Source organism: Grampus griseus, assembly GCF_964374135.1.
Source record: "Grampus griseus genome assembly, chromosome: 16".
Lineage (NCBI taxonomy): Eukaryota > Metazoa > Chordata > Mammalia > Artiodactyla > Delphinidae > Grampus > Grampus griseus.
In genome coordinates this window covers 41792360-41808238 of record NC_139010.1, presented here as the reverse complement: position 1 = coordinate 41808238, position 15879 = coordinate 41792360, and the positions used below count along the sequence as shown (strand labels likewise).

Here is a 15879-nt window from a genome sequence, read left to right as displayed (position 1 = left end):
CAAGAACAGAGGGAGACACCATTAAGGCGGGTTCCTGCAGTGGTCGGGCCGCACACCTGAGACGCTGAACCCCGCTCCAGCCGGGGACACACCCCTGATTTCCAAATCTCTGTGGTGCTTCTGCCTTCCGAGACCCTGAGCAGGGGGACTGAAATGAGAGAGACAGCATGGCGGAAGCGAAGGACGGATGGAAGGCGGGAAGCAGAGAGGGCAGGTGGGCACAGCAAGCACAGGGCGGATGGACGAACAAGGGCACGGAGATGGCATGGCACAGTGGTCACAAGGCAGGACGAAGTGCGATGCCTTAGCCCAGCATAGACATTAAGCCCCAGGACCTCTGGGCTGGCGCGGCGGAGTGGCCCCGGAGCTAGGCGCCCAGGCAGCCGGCACTGGGACCGCGCATGCGCACCTGGTGGCAGACGCGCGAGCGCTGCCTAGTCAGTTTCAACCCACAACGGAATGGAGGTCCAGCTCTTCGGCTCTTCCACGGCGACCCTGCCTTCAGCGGGGCTGAGGCCCGCTGGTCAGATACAGTGAGGCCCCAGGGCCAATGGAGTCATATAAGGACAGACAGGGGCTTGCCTATGTTTTCTAATGTGGGTCCAACCCTCTGAGTCCCCGCAGCCCTGGCTCCCCCAGGAGAGGTGGCCCGTGCTGTCTCCCTGGGCACTGCAGAAAGCAGTCTGTAAGCTATTGCTTACCTCAGGGAAGCAATAGCTTGACCCACAGCTGCTACAGGGCAAACAGCTCTCCCAGAACAGACCTGTCACCCTCTCTGGCACAGAAATGTACTGCTCCTGCGGTGTGAAAAAGGGAGCGTGGAGTCACAGGTCTGACCCTCTGCAGGTGCTTTTGTAAGAGTAGCGCTACCCTGGCCAAGGTCCTGCAGACAAGAACTGCTGCTGGCTTCCACGGAAAGGACTGCAGCCCTGGGTAGCCCAGCAGCCATGCAGAGGCCTTCGGAGGCACCACAGGCAGGATGAGGTAAGTGAGCAACCCACACGCCCAGGAGCAGGCCTGCCATCCCTGTTGCTGGCAAGAGGGCCACAGGCTGGGGGAGTTAGCCAGGTACAAGGGATGGCAGTGGGAAGTAAAAGTCTTTGGCTACAGTGCCCTAGGGGGACACTTCTCCAGTGAGGAAAAGTAATGGCTGTAATTCCTTATGCTGCAATTAAAAGGAGCGCACTAAAGCGTGAGGGGGACACAGCGCTCTGTGACCCAGGTGACAGGCAAGGACCTTGGGTTTCTTCTCCTGAAATCCATGTGCCCCATCCTTCAACCATGTCGTCTTTCTGGATCCATGTACTGAAATTATGACCAGGGGTCTGGGGTACAGGGTGAGTGTGTGTCCATGTGTGACAGGGGGATGGGGAGAAGAGTAGATATTCAAGGTTTCCCTTTTCAAAGCACTACTGAAATCAGGGCCTTGCTCTCCCCTGTGATCCCCCTCCTTCCAGTCCAAATTAGAGAGACTTGGCAAGAAAGCTCAGCCCTGAATCTGCGTGTGTATGTGTGTTGAGGTCGGGGTGGTGAGTGAGGACCGAGGCAGCTGCGTCCCAGAACCTAATCACTTGGGGTCATGCAGAAGGGGGAAGGGAATAGGCTAGGGGTCCCCAGAGCTACAGGCCCTTCACACAACTCCTCTGCATCAGGGACCCGTTTAAAGAATCTACAGAGTGAATTGCCCTGCAAAGAGGCTCCCTGAGAAGCATTTCCACAACTGCTCTCTGGAAATGCGGAGCCGTCAGCCATTCTCCCCACACAGTCTGAAGAAACCCGCCCAAGCTTGGAGGTAAAGACGCTCATACAGCCCCAGGCCCAGGGAGGGAGAGGCCAGAAAAGTCCTACCCCAGGTGGCAGAGTGGTGGAGAGCCAGGCAGCAGGCATTTGGGGAAAGGAGTCAGTTACCGCCTGCAAATGGCATGGCCACAGCCAGCTCTGCCCCGCAAAGGCAGTGATGCCACCGGCAGTGGCAGGTGAGAGGGTGTCAGGCACATGGCCCTTGCTGGGTGAGATGCCGGCTGCTGGGCCAGCGGGCCGCTCTGTGCACAGGCCAGGTGGCCACACGCTGGCCCCAGACGGGAACGCAGATCGTAAGGGTGTGGAGCTGTGTGAGCTCTGAGCGCTCGTGATCATGGGCCTTGCGAGAGAGGGAGCGGAGGGCAGGGTGGAGGCTCCTCAGCCCAGGGTGATGCTGGAGAGAGACCCTGGGCCATTCTAGATGGAGCGCTGGGCCATTCCGGAGTCCCAGGCTGTTCTAGACAGAGTCCTGAGCACACAGGCTCTGTGTCATAGACTCCAACCCCGGTCTTTGTACAACTACTTTCTTCTTAACTTAGCAGACCAGGAAAGGCCCTAAAAAGCACATAAATACAGGACCCGGGGTGGCCACAGTGGCGGCAAAATGCTGCTCCCCCATGGAAGTCTGAGCGCCCGCCCGGGAAGCAGGGGCTCTGCCCTGGAGGAGGGTTGGGGCAGATTTACAAAGCGCCGGGAGACACAAGAGCAGAGTGCACTGTGGTCCTTCTCGAGGTGGCAGATAACTAGTTTTTCCTTTTCTGAGCAGCCTTTCTCTTCTTCTGTCGCTTCTTTTTTCCTATCTTTTCTCTTTTCCCCACTTTTTCTTCTCTGCGCCCCCTTAGATAAAATTAGTAGAACCATTAATAACGTTGAAATAAACAGGAATCTTTCTCAGTCTGCACAATATAAAAGTGGCCCGTGTATTTGTTTAACCCTGTCTTTAGTCTCAGGTCTGGAGGCCCCCGGGCAAAGCACTGTCTGTCAGTACTTCATTAAAATAAATTAGACATTTTCCCCAATTCCAAAAAATGTTAGACGGGCTTCCAGAACACAGATACCCGTGAACTGATCCGAAAGGGTGGGAAGGCACGCCCAGGGCCAGGCTGGACTGGTCTTCCGTCTCACCCCAACCTGCTCTCCTAGGGCTTCTTTACATCTCAATGCAGAGCTGAACTCTCTGCTTTATCTTTAAAATCTCTGCATTTCAAATCGAATAAGCTTTGGAGGTTGGAGGCCCAAGGTTCACATGGCCTTCCAGGAGGAGAGAAAGGAAGCAGCCTGATCCCACCTTCTCCTTTCTGGACGCCTGTGCACACACCCCCTGGGAATGACTGGGATTGTTCTGGAGGGCAAGGGAGAGAGCTGGTTAGCAGAATTTTATTACAGCAACTTTATTAGAGCAATTGGCTCTTGACTGTCACATTAAAATGATTCAAGCTGAATGGTATTTAATGATTTATGGGGTAAGGCCACCTGTTCCTGAGAAAGCTTGATATTAGCCATGGGCTGGAATGATGGGATTTTTACATGGGAAAATGTGAAAGCTGGATATGATGAGGATTGAGTCTCTGGAGATTACGTGGGGATGTTAGGAGGACCAAGGAGCAGTAAGAAGGGGAGGAGGAATTAGTGAGTCAAATATGATTCTTCAGAAAACTAGCCCCACTGCTTCTACTGGGTTTAAAAAAAAAAAAAAAGAGACATAAAAACTTGAGCTGCAGATCTAATCTGCTCCTGAGCAAGGCCCATGTGCTGTCACTTGCATGTGAACTCGGCAGGAGGGATGCAAGGCACCTGACCAGCAGGCCAGCTTATCCGAATAAATTCCAGAAATGTGTGTGAGCCCCAAGTCTGAAAACTAATGGACTTCACCTCAGGTAAATAAATTCCCACATACAGTAGGAGGTTTATACCATGAAACAATGTGCATTTTATTGCTAGTGCATATAAGGTCACATTTGATACAATTTTAGTACAAGTGGAAAAATACACTGTGGGTAACATTAAAAAGCTGCAGTCACACTTATATATCATATATATTTCTTTACAAATCGCCAGTAGTTTACGGTAATAGAGAAATGTAACCCACTGACATTCATATGGTTCCACTTCAAATATAGGAATTGTTCGACTATAAATATATTCTGAAATACATTTGTTTACTAAAGTAACGTTTAAAAAATTGTGCACGAAAATATATATAAAAAAATGCCTTGCAAAAAAGTTACAAATACCACCAGGCCCATCTGTGGATCACGTTTATGCAGGGGATTCCATCTCGCCAACAGTTCTGATTGGAACCCGAAACCATCTTGTGGCTTCAGGAGGAGGGGTTAGTGGCAAGAGGCTCGTTGATTCATCTATTTTTTCACTCCTGATTTCAGAAACCTCAGAGTTTGTAGAGCCTCCGTGGCATACGTAGGTTTCAGAGGCAATTACAGAAACCAAATTCCTCAAAGCAAGCTCTCAGATTGAAAACTGCCTTTGATTCTGCAAAGACCGTCTTTCACGGGAAGGAGGAGACATGATCTCATACCCCCAGCAGAGGGCCAGCCCCGTTCTGGAGGAGGCCAGAGAAGGATCTCACAGAGGGCCTGCAGAGGAGGGGCGGGCAAAGGGAGGAGGGGGCCACAGGGTGGGAGCCCTGCGGTCACCCTCCTCCAGCTGGGTGCGTAGAGAAATGAGAAGCAGAAGCGAGATGAAAGCATATTCTGGGAGGCAGGAAGAGGCCGGGAGTGACCCGGAGAGGGTCTCTGAGCACAGTCCCCAGTGATGGCGGTTCTGCATGGAGCCCACCCGTCCAATCACTGAGCTTGAAAGAGGAGGCGAAGGTAGTGGCCGCTGCCTAGCACTGGTCAGCACGTGGGTTGTCATTTCAGGAGAGGCACCCCCTGCTGGAGTCGCCCACAGTCTTCCTCCGAGCCTCAGCGTCTGGAGGAAGGATGCTTATCTGAGCTCCCTGCTTGGCCATCACCTGACTGTGCTCAGACTCCCCCGGGGAGAAAAGGAGAATCTCCAAAACAAACCAAATACAAAGCTTGAAGTAATCATCGATTTAAAAAAGGGTAATGAGAATGATGATGATTGTGATGATTATGAGGGAACGGACTGGTGGGAAATGCTATTGGGATGATACAATGTCTTAGAAAAACCCCAGTTATAAAACAGCCAATGTGAAAGGTACGGGGCACAGATGAACACACGCTGCGATATTGTACCGTAGGCTATAAATGCAGTTGTCTACATGCTGGGCAAACCTCTCGCCCGTGCCCAGGTCAGTGCGCTGCCCCCCAGGCACACCTGGTCCTCACCGTTCAGGCCTTCCTCCCCCACACCTTTGCCCTTTCATCTCACATGGGTTTAGCTTTCCTCAAGTGGATCTAGTGGAAAGTCCTTTTTGGTGGTTGTGCTTACTTGTTTAAAGCTTTCTCCAGGTATTCCTGAATCCACTTCAATTTCGGGTCGATGCACACTTGTCTGTTGTTGTTCTTCAGCCTTGCCCTGGCAAAACAGAAGAGGCGACAGTGTGCAGCTGATCGGAGGGGAGCGTGGCTGTGACCTGGGCATCTGCTCATCCGACACCCAGGTTAGGACCCAACTGGAGCGGGGTGCCCCGCCTGGCAGGCTCAGGCTCGGCAGGAACCCCAGGTGTGCTGGGGAGACAGTGCTAGCCGTGCTGCAAGTTTTACCCCAGAGACACTGGGGAGTGAAGAAAAGTCTTTAAGGAGTCCAGGGAGAATTCACACAGGGAACATTTGAGTTGCCTTTTGAAGGATAAGTAGGAGCTGGGCAAGTGAAGTAAAGGGGGGAGGAAAAGCAAGAGCAAATAGCCCAAAGGGGTAACAGTGCAGAGACGGATGTGAGGAATTTGGGAGACAGGACATTCAAGAAGCCCGCGGCCAGATGTAAGGGGCAAAGCAGTGGGGCTTCATCTGCAATTCTGTTTATGACGGGACCTTGTGGGGTGGCAGAAGCAGATTTTTCTTTTGATGGACCATCTTGATAGTACATGGAAGACAGACTTAAGAGTAAGCCTAGAGGCAGGAGACCTACAAAGGGGTACCGCATAGGCTGGGGGATGGAGAGGTGAGAGTACAGTGCGGGGAGGGGCAGTGGGGGGGAGGGGGAGGGGGAGGGGGAGAGGTAGTCTAGGTAGTTTGCCAGAAAATGGTTTCCAGAGAGATTTTACAAGTTCACTGAATGTTCATGGTCTCATTTGTTCTTTGAAAGTTCGTACTGCACCTTCCTCCCAATTCTCACCTTTACTCAGAGCCTCCCTCTCTGAAGACTCCTGGAAGAGGACCTGGACTTGTCTCTGGATCCCTCTCCATAAAGCCCCTGGGTACCAGGTAATCTCAAGCAGGCCGAGGACACCACCGCCCAGCCGCTCGGGGTCTAGGAGGACCCGTGCGGCCAGCACAGAGGCTCATGGACACCAGGAGTCTTCACACAGCCTGCCTGTTGAGTCAACGAGCTGTGCAGAGGGCCTGGCTCAGAGCAAGGCGTATCCAGGTCCAATTCTGGGGATTGCTGTTTGTTAATGTGTTTGCCCGGAAAGACATGAGGATTCTATCTGGCTCCTTCAACCTCGAGGCAAGGGAACCCACAGAGTCTGCACTGCAAAGTGGGCCCATCCTCGCTGAATTCATTATCTGATTAAATACTTCTCAAAAGAGAGTATTTTATTACAAGCAAAGAAAATGAAAACAAAAAAATTCGTCTTCTAGTGCCCTAAAGCATACTGTAAATGACAAACACATTCAAGGCAGCAAAGGCTAGAGAAAAAGAAAAGTCAAACCTAAAACCAGTTGGTGTTGGGTGGAGAGTCGTCAGATGGGTGTAGCTTTTGCTCCAACTGCTGTGTTCCCGTCTTGCTTTTAGTGCTGGGACTTTTCAGGAGGTGAGCTCTGCCCAGGAGACCCTGAGCCTCCACTCCCCGACATCTAGACACATGGTCAAGCTCGCTGTGAGCGAGCACGGGGACACATGGGCACCGGAGGGCCGAGCAATGGACGGCCACGTGTGGCTTTCTTTCTGGACTTGGTTCAGGCTCCTGCTCTCCAGGAGAGATCTTAGTGTCTCATGTATGTGTGATTTTGGTATGTCTCGTTTCCCACATGAATAAAATCAAATGTTAGCAGCTGCCATCAACACCAGCAAAACTGAAACCTTGTGTGTTGGCTTTTCAGAAAATGCAGTTAAGTGCGCTGGTAATTTTGAGTTTCACCAAACAGTTTAACGATGACTTCAACTGAATTTGAGTCTTGTGAGTTTGTGCTATGTGATAAAGGATTAAATTAGGGCACCAAAGCCCTGAAATTGGCAGAACTGTTACTAGCAAGGGGCTGGCTAATTTACTGTACTTCAGCAGAAAGAAACTTTGGTGAATCCCATGTTTCTCCAGTCTAAGGGTGCATCTGAATGTGCTCCCATCTCTTGCACTAAAGGGAAGAAGTTTGGAAAGAAGAGGCAAGGACCCTCTGTGAGTGAGCACGGCACCAAGGGTAAGAGAAGCTTTTAAAACTCCTGCCTGGTGGCACTATCAGCTGCCTCTAATTATGCCAGGTTCGAGCCTGGACACTCGGCATGTGTCATTTCTCTAGCTTTAACAAGTCTGTGAATTAGGTGTTACTATGGCCATCAAATGGAACATCCCTGGAGGAGGATGTTCAGACTTACACGATTTGAAGGGCACAATTCGGAGTGTTGAGGATTTTGAGATGCTTGACATTGGCTCTGGCGACGTGGCTCTCAAAGAATCGGCAAGGGCATCTGTAGCTCAGGCTGACCGGTTTCCCTAGAGAGGTAACGAGAACAAAGCAGCTTGTTATTATCCTGCCAGGCCTTGGGGATACAAGTGTGTCTGAGTCTGCAGCCGAGTGATCAGACGGTGGAATGAGGGTAGGATGGGGAACGATGGGAGGAGTCATGGGTGCATCCTGGCAGAGACCTTTTCCTTGGGCAGCGCAGGGAGCTCTGAGTGGGCTGAGGCTCAGCTTCTACAGGGCAAGAGGCCAGAAGGACCTGAGGAGAGCTGGACCTTAGGAGGGTAGGGAAGCTAAAATCGGAAGGCCCCCGCTTGGGTGTCTCAAGATGAAGGACATTAATCACAGGAGAGAACTGTTTCAGTCCAAGGTACTGAGGTTCCTAGTTATTCTTTGCAAAATAAATTCCTCCATGGCCAACTGAGAAAGACTTCCCGATTCAGGGACCAGGGAGGGGGAAGAAGGAGGCTCCAGGCTCGCTCTCTCCCAGGAGCCACTGCAGCTCCCCTGGGAATGCTCCCCTCCCCCACCTGCAGTCTTCTCTGTCCTCACATTTACCTTAAGCCCAGGCAACCACAAAAGAATCCCACCGGCTTCCTACCTGGGCGTCCCCAGAGGGCAGGCAAGGGCCCATCTTCTCCCTGCACTTCCAGGGCTGGAGGCAAACGTGGCTTTCATTGCCTGTGCAGGGATGCTCCAGCCTCCTGGGTTGTATTACATCTTTGTTTGCCAATTCACCAATTTGCAAAATACCATAATTGACACTCATTAGTGTAAATTAGCAAAGGGCTCCTGCAGAACCCACAGCTCACCCTGGAAGTCTAGAATTGCAAGCCCCGGGGGATGGGTGGTGGGTACTGACTTTTGTGTGTGTGTGTGTGCGCCCGCGCGCGTGTATGTGTGCGTGCGTGTATGTGTGCGCGCGTGTATGTGTGCGCGCGTGTGTGTGTGCGCGTGGATGTGTGCGCGCGTGGATGTGTGCGCGCGTGGATGTGTGTGCGCGTGTGTGTGTGCGCGCGCGCGTGTGCGCGCGCGTGTATGTGTGCGCGCGTGTGTGTGTGCGCGTGTGGATGTGTGCGCGCGCGTGTGTGTGTGCGTGGATGTGTGCATGTTTTCTGCAGATTTTATCCAAGCCCTACTTAATAGCCCAAATTATTTGAATTTGTGGATCCTTTCATCAGGGATTAAATGTACGTCTGAGAATATTTAGTCCAGAGATTAAAAAAAAAAAAAAAAGTTTGCCTGTTTACAGAGCTCCCAGAGGGCTCCTGGTGGTTCTGAAGCTCCATATGTGGGGCAAGAGAGCTGGGGAGGCCTGTGAGTGAGGGACTTAATTTTTTTTCCTCAAGGCTGAACTCCGTCAAGAGATGGCATGGCCAACAAGTCAGGCGGAAAGCAGACCACCTTGGCCCCCCAAGACCAAACTCGACTCCCTGAAAACCAGGAAGAAGAAAGCCTGGCTTCAAGGCTCTCAGTGACTCGTGGCACTGGAGAGCCTGGAGCAGGCTTCAGGTTTACGCCTGGGCTAAGTCCAGAAAGTCGCTGCTGGGGCCTGGCTTTTAGCAAGTGTACCGGGTCCCTGCAGAAGTCTGTATGGCCCTGTAACCAGATCACCTGGGAAAGTGGCCTGCAGCTGGGGGCTGGGTGGCCAGGGTAAAGGAAGAGCCAAAGTCTCCCCTCCGAGTGTCCTGCCTCCAGGTTCCCCTGAAATTCTCAGGGGTCCTTCAGAGCTGAGCAGAACCGGCATGTGGGGCCCACTGGTGAGGCAGGACTGGTCCCAACCCCAGAGCAGCAGACTGCAAGGTGCACAGTAGGACAGCTGCTGGGGGCAGCGCTGTGCAAGATGGGGGCTGCTCCTCCCCCGTGTCCCTGAGATGCTGTTCTGAGTCCATTAGCGAAGCAGTGGCGATCAGGCCAGAACTCAGAGCCCATTCTGAGCTCAGAACACAAGCTTTCTCCTTCTCTCTTCTCCCCTCTCCACCTCCTGGGATTATCCATTTCCTTCAAAGGCCATTTTTATTCCTGCTCCCAGGACCCAGTTGCCTGCCTGTCAAGTGGAGAATTTCAACAGGTTTTTTAAAGTGACAGAGCCCCAAGTGTTCTTACCAAGAGAGCTAGGTGCTGTGTCCAGCTGGTGACCTTCCTGCCAGCTTTTTGTCAATATTACTAACTTTTCCAACTGTTTTGCATGTGGTCCGTGTACAGGCAAGAGGCCTGACTGGTCCAGATGTTACCCAGGGCTCGGGGGAACTTGGCTTCTGGTGAACTTGGCTCCGCTCCGGAGCAGTCCTTCCACTCTAATGCAGAGACAAGAGCGCCCAAGCCAGCCCCTCCAGCCAGGCCTAGGAATGGGGCCCACCCTGACTTTAACCCCTAGAAGCCCAGGGCATCCGGGGACCCAGCTGCTTGGCTGAGGTTAGCCAATGGAGGGAGGGCAGGAGCCCGAGTCAGAGCCTGAACAAGGGGACCCAGCATGGGTACACAGGCTCCAGGTGGTCAAAAAGTTCATTCTGGCCTATGCGTGCAAGGAGAGCCCGACTAAGCGGGAGCCCAGGACCCTGACTTGGCCACTTGGCTGCCAAGAGGGCAACTCAGATGGGCAAGCAACCAACCCTTCCCAGAGTCAGGAGGAGTCTGTGGATGAGGCCCCCACTCCTTCTGTGCTCCCCCCAGGTCAGCCATGCCCAGGACTCAAGGACCTGGGTCCTTGCATTCTAGTCACTTCTGCAGTTCCCCAGGGGAGGGGGCAGCTAGAAGAAGCACCATTTCCTCCCACAGCTGGATGATGACACGTCTACTCTCACCAAACCACTCAATTGTTAATACCCAAACCAGAGTGTGCCCCATGACCTGGGTTGGGGGTGTCAGTGTCAGTGTAAAGACACAGGCTAGGATACTTTTTCAGCTTACAGAAAAATTCTGAATTCCCTTTGGTGCCAGTCTCTCTGCAGCTCTGACCAGCAACTTGCTACACTTTTAAAGAACACTTCCCAGGTGGTCAGCCACCAGCCAGTGAGAATGCAGCAGAGGTCTTCAGCTGGCACCTAGCAGACTGCTCCAGGGCCTGGGGCCCTGCACAGACCTCAGCTGCACCAAGCACAGTGTCCTTCAACCCTTTGCAGGATTCGTTGGAAACTTCGCAGCCAAGAAAGCTCAGCATGGCCTGACCGTGCTGACATGGTTTTGTTTTGTGCGTTCAGAGGCAACAGTTTATTTTGGTTTGCAGCAGTGGTGTCCTGTAACAGGACAGTGAGATTTCGCTTAAGCCTCAAAAGGAAAAAAGCTCTCTCCCTCTCACAGTGAAACGGTACACCACCTTTCCCCATGGCCTAAAGCCTTGGCGACTGAACTTTGCTGCAGCGCTCACTCCGAGATAGAGCAGTGCTCGCCTGTCTGGCGACAAAGGCGCCAGCCTGCAGGTGTGTTTTGGGGGCTGGGCAGGCGCATGCATGACCCAGATCGCCCCTGGGCCTCTCCTGGGTGACCCCAGAAAGAGGCAGGGAAGGCACTGTCTGGACGCGCTTCCAGCTTCGCCGCGTCGCTGCGGACCGCGTTGCGGTACAGAAGCGCAGCCAGGCGTTCGCTGCAAACCCGACAGCTGCTCGGAACGATAAGACTGCGAGGGACGCCTCGCAGCTGCACCCGATCGCATTGCCACCACAAGCAAGTCGCGATGCCAGACAGGCTTTGCAAAGCGCTCTCTCCAACAGGAACCGCAGAACGCATCTCCAGCGCGGTGCTCAGCGGGGCCTTGGCGCGGGCCGGGGCAGAGGAGCCGTGGCCTCGCACGGAGCCAGGAGCCCATTCTACTCTGGAAACCGAGCTGGGCCGCGGGAAGGCACTAGCTGGGAGGTGGATGGTCAAGGGCCAGGGACCCGCGGCTCCCGACTCGGCTCCACACCTCCGCGCCCTCCCGCTCCGGCTCCGAAAGCGCCCTGGGCGCGCTCGCATCCAGTTATCCTGCCCGACCTCGCTCTGCAGCCCGCCCGAGGTCTGGCGGCCGCTCCCGCGTCCCGGAACCCGAGCTCAGCAGCGGAGTGCGAGCCTCAGCGCGGGGGGCGCTACGCTGGGGACCTCAAACGCCGCACGCCGAGGGAGCGCGCCCCGCGAGGTGGGCTGCCTCGACCTCCCGGGTGCAAAGCGGCTCGGATTAGGTTCGCTCGGGACGGCGCGGGCCGGGGCAGAGGAGCCGTGGCCCCGCACGGAGTCAAGAGCCTGGCGCCTGCCCACGCCTCCGTCGCCGGGCGCACTCACCGTCGCTGAGGCACAGCGCAGCCAGCACAAGGGCCAGCACAGCGATGATCTTGGCATCCATGGCAAGAGCGGGCGGCGGGTGGACGGAGGCAGGACGTGGAGGGGATGCGACTGCGGAGAGTGAAAGTGCGGCAGCAGGAGGCGCGCGCCCAGCACTTTAGAGGCGAAAGCGGGGCGGGGTGGGGCGGGGCGGGCGCGCGGCAAGGGGCGGGCCTGGAGCCGAATTCTGCCTGCGGCCCGGGGCTCTGACCAGAGTCCCCTCCCACGCGGCCGCTCCCCCGTCCCCTCCCTCCCACCCCTGCTCCGCGCCCGGGATGCTCCTGGGCCTGCGGTGCGCCCCAGCCTTTGACCTCTCGGTTACGCTGGGCCCTGCTTTGTAGGCCTAACCTGCACCGAGGAAGTCAGCCGCTCAGTGAGGGTCGGGGATGGGACTGGTTACTGTTCCCATTATGCAGATGGAAAGATTGAGTCCCAGAGGCGGGAACAGAATGAGAACCAAAGAAAAACAAACAGGTCGGTCCTAGAGGTGAGGGCCAGCTAGGCCAGCTGCGTCCCGGGTAGCTAAGAGGGTCCTTTTGGGGGAGTGTAGGACCTGGAGGTGACCACCGGCTTCAGCTCGCTGCTCCGCGGCCGGGAAAGCTGGGACTAAGGGAAACAGACTAGTCTTTGCAGTCAGAGCGACTCCGATTCGATTCCAAGCCAGAGCTATAACTTATTAGCCGAGCCTCAGTTTCCTCAACTGTGAAATTGAAGCTCTAAAATAGAGTGCTCTGCCACCGAAAGGAAATAACGGCAGTTCGCCCCGGAGGCTCTTAGTAAACGTGAATTTACTTAGCCCTTTGCACCCCTGCTCTTTCCACTGTGAAATGGAATAAACCCAGTTCCCACCCCGCGGAGGGGAGCTGTGGGATTTGACTTGAGACTCCCCTCCCGACCACCACGAAGTGCTCAGCACTGCGTCTGGCACATAGTCTGTACTCAAGAAATGGAAGCTAGAAATAATTGTTTACACTTCAGTTATTTTCTCCCTCTCCCCAAAGGATGCCCGAAGTGATGAAAGAACTCCCCTCCCCCCCCCACATCCAGGAGGGTGCTCCACGTCTTTCTGGTGCAGAGAACTACACCCACGGGGTCGTTTCTCGGCGGTGTCCAGCCCTCCTGGTAGGTTGCCGCACCCTAACCTGGACACCCGAGGTGGCCCCAGCAGAGCACAGGGTTGCAAGCAGGCGGCGGTCTGGGAGGCGCAGGAGTGAGAAGAGCGCCCTTCTGAGCCTCGCCAGTGGTCACAAGCCTCTCCGGCCACCTCCCTCTGCTCTTTCCCTCATAACCTGACAATGGAGTGGATTCTGTCCCCGCGTCCATTCAAGGGGTGTTTGGTGGGAACAAGTCTCTGGAGTCCCGGATCTCTGGCTTTGGGGGAGTGGGAGGGGCCCGTCCGGCCTGGGCTCAGCTGCTCCAACTGGGGGCCAAGGGAAGGGGCAATCAGCAGGAAGCTGCGAGAGCCCCGGGTTTCCGGCCGTGGGGATGGGTGTCTTTTGCATTTTTCGTTTTTTTCCCCAAACTACTTTCGCGCCCAATTAGGTGCTCTGTGAACCTGTATTCATTCATTCATTCATTCACTCTGGGCCGAGCCCGCTTCTGGGTGCTGGGTGTAGAGCCGGGAATCCCACTGACTTGGTCCCTGCCCTTAAAGAACTAACAATCCAATGGATAAGACGGTCCTCCGGCATTCCCCGGTCTCCACCTCCTCTAGGGAGACCTGGGGAGGGTAATCTCCCAGTTGGAGCCCTAGCCCGCTGCTGACAAGCTGGCGCGCGGCGGCTGAGCTCGGACGCCCTCTGGTGGCGAAGTCTCTCATTTCCCCCCTTTCCCCCCACCACCTCCCCCGCGCTCCTGCGGTCCGAGTGGACCAAGACTCAGGCCTGCCCCAGATCACTGCACAGACCGGTGAAGCTGCAAGGTTCAGTCATATATCGGGTGGCCGGGACTTAGGGGCACACCACAGAGGCCAGAGCCCGGCGACAGCCGCGCTTGTGGAGCCTTACCTGCAAGTCCGGCCAAAGCCAATGTCAAAGCATCTCGTTTGTTTGCTTTTGGTCACAAATCGGTTGTTGCTCCCACAGCCTGAGGGAGCCACTGGGAGGGACCCGCGTGGGCTGAAGGGAAACCAGGGCCTTCTGTCTGGCCGCGCCCCGCAGCCCCAGGACAGACATTAGTGTGGGACCCATCAGTGCCATCACTTCCTCCATTCATTCATTAGAATTCTTACTGAGCACCTGTTATGTTCCAGACATGGGATAAGTGTTTGAAATACTTCAGTAAAGGAAGCACAAACAGACGAAACAACCCAAACCCCCTTCCTCCTGGAGTGTACATTCTGGGGGATGGGGGAAAAGAAAATGGCACTATACATAAGTAATTAAGCACGTAAACTATGGAAGGTCATTAAGTTCTTTGAGAAAATGGACCGGTTGGCAAGCTACTTAAATTTAAAACTCTGCACAAGTCAACACTCTGGGGACCAGACTGTGCCTTTTTAACCTGGGCTCTGGGCTCTGTCACAGGGGTGCCTCCCAAATTCAGGGTAGCAGGGCCCACTACCCTTTCTCCTCTGTCTCTTGCTTATGGCACTATCTCTGCTTAAAAGGCTCCACCTTTCTTTCTCTGCCAGGAAACTCAGTTCCCTGTCAAGGCCCAAAGCAATACCACCTTCCCTATGAGATCTTGCAGATTTCTCCCACACTCGGCACTCAGAGCTGCAGCTCCTCAGAGACACCTCAGTCATGAGGAGTTCAAGGTGAGAGGGAGGCAGGGGTCTGGCTGTTGGGTTAACAGACAGGTGCATCTCCAAGGCTCGATTTTGTACTATGGTCTCTAGACCCCTAGTGACAGTCCAGGTGCCTGCCCACAGCCCTCTGCCCAGCAATAGGCTGTTCACACCTTCAGAGTTCAGTGACTGGATTTTGGAGAAGGACCTTAATACAGGGTTGAAAGTTTGCACCCAATCATTGTTTCCCAGTGTGAAACCAACAAGATGACTTCAGTTGGTACTCTGAAAACATTACTTTAAACAACATAGATTTATAAACTTATTTTTTAAAGTAATAAAAAAATAACTAGCACATTAAAGCAGACATTTCAGATATTGCTCAAGACTGATTTCATGATTTAAGTTTTAAAAAATAAGTAGATTTAAACTACCAAAGCATGCAATAGTATAGGTGGTTGGGGAGATAGCAAAAAATCAGACAGGGGTACAAAAAGATCTGAAGTTTGAAAATAAATAAAGAACATTTTTAAATTGCTTGACATTCCCCCTTTTATAAACAAACCATTTGGTCTCAAAGTAGTAAAACGAAATAATACAAAGGAGATATGGCATCTTCACTCTTGCCATCCAGGTAAGGCCAGAGAATGCTCACCCAGGAGTGTTCAGGTCCTAGGAAGGGTGCGGGGATCCATGAGATCCCAACCCCCTGCCCTGGATACCCATGACCCTCCCACCCCAATCATGAGTCTTCTTTCATACAGTCTTGAGTGCGGGCCTGGAGGGGCTACACCCCACCCACCCCTGCTCTCCCACCTTTGACATCTCGCATCGGGGTTCACTGGTATATGTCCTACCCTGGGAACCAGGAGGCCCGTGAGAAAGACAAAACCTCAAAGCCTCGATGCTATAATCTGTGGAATGGGTATATTATCTCTCAGGGTTGGCCTTTGGATTTACTAAGTGTGAAAGCACTTGGCACAGAGAAGGCCTTCAGGAAGATATTTACACAGGACTTCAGTTTGCTTTCTCCGAATTCGTCACATTTGGTTCTGACAAAGATCACACCAGCAGGATAAGCCCTAACATCTCAGCTTTGAAGACAGGAGCCTGAAGTTCAGAGCGGTTCGAGGCCTTGGCCAACGTGGCAGAGCTGGCCAAGGACAAAGGCGCAACTCTCTGGACCAGCGTCTCTGGATTCTGGAACACCAGTGTGTGCGGGGATGGAGGTCACTTCCGTGGCAGGCGTCTAGGGAACCTCTTGGAGTCCTGTTCCCAGGACCTGGGCTTAGC

The 15879-nt window shown here is 54.0% G+C and overlaps 1 protein-coding gene across 5 annotated transcripts in view; it reads right to left on the bottom strand.

Annotated features, from left to right (window-relative positions):
- Window positions 1-11951, bottom strand: part of CXCL12 (C-X-C motif chemokine ligand 12) — a 28346-nt gene extending 16395 nt beyond the window's left edge. For 3 of the 5 annotated variants that reach the window (XM_082673798.1, XM_082673800.1, XM_082673801.1), the window contains exons 1-3: window positions 11820-11951; window positions 7480-7597; window positions 5215-5301 (exon numbers count right to left, since the gene is read on the bottom strand). In XM_082673798.1, coding sequence (XP_082529924.1) covers window positions 5215-5301; window positions 7480-7597; window positions 11820-11880 — 266 coding nt within the window. In that variant the 5' untranslated portion in view covers window positions 11881-11951. Of the gene's footprint in view, window position 1; window positions 2638-3706; window positions 4732-5214; window positions 5302-7479; window positions 7598-11819 lie in introns of those variants that run through there. The other 2 variants (XM_082673799.1, XM_082673802.1) reach the window with 2 other exon arrangements.
- Between the last annotated feature and the right edge of the window lie 3928 nt (window positions 11952-15879).